At 42.6% G+C, this 5,000-nt stretch overlaps 1 protein-coding gene across 1 annotated transcript in view; it reads left to right on the top strand.

Moving 5' to 3' along the window:
* Positions 1-1,551: 1,551 nt before the first annotated feature.
* LOC311247522 (dachshund homolog 1-like) overlaps positions 1,552-5,000 on the top strand; it is a gene marked incomplete at both ends in the record, with an annotated part of 12,025 nt that continues 8,576 nt past the window's right edge. Inside the window, 3 exons of the mRNA XM_084338561.1 lie at positions 1,552-1,730; positions 3,415-3,535; positions 4,085-4,219. Coding sequence (XP_084194687.1) covers positions 1,552-1,730; positions 3,415-3,535; positions 4,085-4,219 — 435 coding nt within the window. The remainder of the gene's footprint in view (positions 1,731-3,414; positions 3,536-4,084; positions 4,220-5,000) is intronic.

Below are 5,000 nucleotides of genomic sequence, written 5' to 3'. Positions count from 1 at the left end.
AGCTCACACACAAAATCCAAACTCAAAAAAAAGGAATAGGCTGAAGCACATGCTTATTTTTGCCTATCCTTTACAATTCTTAAAAACTAAATATACTTTAATATAAGAAAGAAAAACTTAAAATATGCTGCAAGATATAATAAAAATTTTTTCATCATTTTTTAAGAATGATGCACATTTCGGTTTGACGAAATTAGCAAATATTTTCAAAGCACATTATACCCCGCGGTTGTTGGTTTCCTGAGGAGGTGGGAGTCAAGTTTTTCAGTTTTGTATTACATATGTTGAACATTGTCTCCCATATGGACAATTCCATCCAAATGAAATAAAATGCATTATGCACAATTAGTTAAATAAAAAATTGATTCTCCAATTCTTGAAATATTAGCTTTTTTTGGGGGGAGATTCATAACAGTGATGAAATGCATTTGAAGCATGTTGTTTTTGATGGAATGAATGTCTGATGATGGAATGAATGTCTGCATCGGCAGGATTCTGATTCTCTCTCTCAGCTCTTACTTCACTCATCTCTCTCTCCTTCTCCCTTTCTCTCTCTCACCCTCTCTCTCTCTCTCTCTCTCTCTCTCTCTCTCTCTCTCTCTCTCTCTCTCTCTCTCTCTCTCTCTCTCTGCTTTTCTTCTTATACTCACCATCTCTGGCCTAAACACACACACACACACACACACCACACACACACACACACACACACACACACACACACACACACATGAATTGAAAATGGGGGACCCTGATGTAAACAAGACAAACGTCTTTCTCTGGTCTGCATCCCCTTAACAATTGTGTGTATTGAGCCGTACTGTATTGTACCCATTCTGCAATCTGTTAAATAAAGTTTTCATTCATTCATTCACGCACGCACACACACACACACACACACACACACACACACACACACACACACACACACACACACACACACACACACACACACACACACACACACACACACACAGAGACACGTCATCTGGTGGCACTGTGTATAGTCTTGAAGCAGGCCAGTCACCCAGATAATGATGACATCACAGGGGACTGAGATTGGAGGGCAGTCTCAATCCCAGCATCAGAGGACCAAAGACAGACGGGCCTTTCAGCCCCGGCGCTGAACAGAGACAGGCCTCTCAGCCGGGATGTGCTGCTGAACAGAACAGACACCAGTTGCCGTTTCATGTTGACAGAAAGACATTCTGTGCTGCTTTGATGGTTGTCTGACCCCCATCTGATGAGGAGCAAAATACCATTTTGTCTTTTCTTTTATCAGTCTGTCTGTCTGTCTGTCTGTCTGTCTGTCTGTCTGTCTGTCTGTCTGTCTGTCTGTCTTTCCGTCCGTCCGTCCGTCCGTCCGTCCGTCCGTCCGTCCGTCCGTCTGTCTGTCTGTCTGTCTGTCTTTTTTTCTCTCTCTCTCTCTCTCCACTTGACTCACTACTACTGTGCTATTATATTCTAATTGTATATGGTATTGTATTATATTCTATTCTGTCGGATTCTATTCTATTCCGTCTGATTGTACGTACCGCCCTGTTCTCCCCCCAGGTCTGGACCAGCTGCCCTTTATGATGATGTCACATCCTCTCATCCCTGCCAGCCTGGCGCCCGCCTCCGTTTCCATGGCGATGGGCCAGATGAACCGACTCAGCGCGCTTGCCGGCATGGCGAACGTGGCACAGCTCCACGCCCACGCCACCAGAGCCCCCCTCGCCTCCGTCATAAAGGTGAGCCCCGGAGCCATAGATGAGGCAGGGTTTTCTCATTGCACTTCTCAGCGGCAGGTATGATAGATAGTCCCACAATCCTGTTCCCTGGCTGTCACTAATGCCGGGATCAGACGACACAATAGCTGGGTCTTTCACAGCGGTCACCAGTATCAGATTAGGTCATCATAGCGTCATAATATCTTGCTGTGTCTTGGGCCGGGAGACGGGACGCACTACGAGGAGAGGAGGGGTTTGGTTTGGACTTCTCATCTTTGTCAAAAAGTCAAAGAACATGTTGCAGGAATTGTCACACTAGAAGAGAAAAGGCAAAACATTCTGTCACGCTAAGACCTTTCGTCTGGCTGGTGCGGAGCGTCCCAGATGCCACATTGCTGTCCTTTTGATTATGTCACTACAAGGGGTAATAATCAGGCACGACGCTGGAAATGTCTTGGCCGCGGCAAAATCGTGTCAAAATAATATGTCTGAATTTGTGCAGTCTGACCCCCCTGGCATGAGTCATTTGTCATTCTATGCCGGATTGGTTTCCAGAAGGTTGGGCATCTAACCGCAATGACGTTTCTGAGGGCATTGTTATACATCTCTTATATAGCTCTCTAGTTCCACCTTTTCTTGATCTAGAGAGGGGCAGCAACAGGTCACCCAGAGTGCAATATGGCCCAAACCCATTCCATCAGTGTCCACCGCAGGTGGGGGTTGAGGGTCCTCTGGCACATCGCCTCACGAGAGATAAAGTGTATTTACGCTACTCATCTCATCTCCTCTCACAACAGATTAGATTTTTAGGGTAAGAAATGAGAGCCTACAAGAGATTCAAATGGCCTCATTATGTTACCAGGTCCCAATCAGCCAGCCTAAATGTCAGCCATCGGTCAGGCTAAGAGGCAATCCAGCCCAAAGATTAGGGTGATTTTGTTGTTGTTATTGTCATTTTTCATATCTCCAGTGCAGCTAGCGGTACCTCATCAAGAGAGAATAATCCCAAACCATCCCTGGTATAGTAGCAGGAAATACTTTTAATCATCATAATACTGAGTGAAGGGTTTCGTTTAACCGGTTATCTTTTGTCATTTTCAAAAAAGAAATCTTGTTTTTATTCTGTATTTTTTAATAACCTCTAACTGTTTCCATAATGATCCATAATAATAACAACAAGGTTTTTTGTAGATATTATAGGGTTATACCAATATAGATCCATACAAAGATATTATATGGTTATACCAATATAGATCCACACAAAGATATTATGGTAGGGTTATACCAATATAGATCCACACAAATATATTATATGGTAGGGTTATACCAATATAGATCCATACAAAGATATGTTTAAAAAATATATTAATTTATTGTTTTAGACAAATAAATATAGAAATTACATATTGCACATTTCAGTGATATTATGTTTATTATTATTATATTACTAAATAGACTTTTCACATGTGCCGTCATTTCCCCAGAATCTTTGAATTTTTTAATCAACTTCGAACAATTTTAAAAAAGAAAATACATTCCAATACAGATCAAATAAATGTTTCCATTAATCATCTAATTCTAATAAATGTGTTAGTATATTGTGCATCCATAACAATATATATGCTACACACAACAGGTAGGTCACACAATAGTTTGAAGATTCTTTCCTAACAATGTTATCATGTGCTTTTTTGCTGTTTTTCAGGAGCGTGTACAGGACAGCCCCTCCCCTTCCCCCTCATTGGAGGAAGCTCAGATGTCGTCCAATCACGGCAGCAGTGCGTCCAGTTCACCTTCTCACATAGAGCACATGGCAGACACCACACGTACGTACATGCGTGCGCACTAATAAACATGTCTGCTTTTTTTTAATCTTTTTTCTTACACAGCGATTCTCCCCCACAGTTGCACTTGTCCTAATATACTAACCTACACTGTAGCACTCAACACTTTGATGAACATTGTTACTCAGCTGATAGAGTTGTGCCCTTCCTGGTGACTTGTCGTACAGAACTTGTAAGTCGCTTTGGATAAAAGCGTCAGCTAAATGACTAAAATGACTAAAATGACTAAATAAAAAGGCACAATCTTCAGTGGCATGCAGAAGTCATCTCCAGTTTTGCGATTTATGATTTGACATTTCAGATAAAAAATGTTATACTGTAAGTGAGTTCTGAAATCATTCTCTAGTCTTCATGGCCAAAACCAAACCATTTAAAATGTTTTAAATGGAAATATGAGATTACATTTTTATATATATATATATACCGGTATATATATAATATATATAATCAATCAATACAAAAATAAAAAGGTATCTCTATTTTATTTGAGACTTTATATATATATATATATTTTTTTTTTTTCATTTCCAGACCCATACCATGACCACCTGTCATCAAGCCACACCCTTTTAGGCCACTCCCCCAGCATGGTGCGTGGGCCCAGAGAGGCAGACGTGGCAACACTGGAATACAGTCAGGATAGCAAGAGGTTCAACACCGACAGAGGTAGGGTTGATACTAGGTAGATGAACAGATTGTTTAGCAACTTTCTTCGCTATTTTAAATGGTCCTGCTTCACTGGTAGACATTCTTGCTGGTTTCAAGTCATTAAAATCTTTACATGATCATTTTTGTTGTTGAAACAAGTTAATCGAAACATGAGACTAGTCCAGTATGATAGCGGCTTGGTCGCTCTGACACTAGTCCCAGGCTCCAGCACCCTTCTGGAGGAGAAATGGCTCCTAATCACTTGATAAGAAGTGTCTCCTAATGGGTTGATAAGCCCCGTCTCTCCACCTCCACCTCTCCTCCTCTCTGTTGGTGGCCCCTTGCATCCTATGGAGAGAAAAGACAAATAATTCAGCGAAACAGGGCTCCATTAGACCAGGAAGCAGTGTGTTACATTAGTGAGCCATTTACCGGGCCACGGCTTAACGAGCCAGGCGGCTCCCTCTCTCTCTCTGCCTCCCGCGCTCTCAGCTGGACCTCATCTGCATAACGACCGCCTCCCCGTCGTTAGGGCTCGCGTTGCCACGGCGTTGCAACGTCAGTGGCTTGGTCTCTCTGTCAGGGAGGTTTGCATTAGCTTAATGAGGACTGCTCAAGGACAAACAGTCAGCAGAATCTACAGTGAGAGAGGGAGAGAAAGAGAAAGAGAGAGAGAGAGAGTGTGTGTGTGTGTAGGTGTGTGTGTGTGTGTGTGTGCGGTGTGTGTGTGTGTGCGTGTGTGTGTGTGTGTGTGTGTGTGTGTGTGTGTGTGTGTGTGTGTGTGTGTGTGTGTGTGTGT

The sequence above is a fragment of the Notolepis coatsorum genome, assembly GCF_963971535.1.
Source record: "Notolepis coatsorum genome assembly, contig: SCAFFOLD_3013, whole genome shotgun sequence".
NCBI classification, from domain to species: domain Eukaryota; kingdom Metazoa; phylum Chordata; class Actinopteri; order Aulopiformes; family Paralepididae; genus Notolepis; species Notolepis coatsorum.
This window is presented reverse-complemented; position numbering and strand designations above follow the sequence as displayed.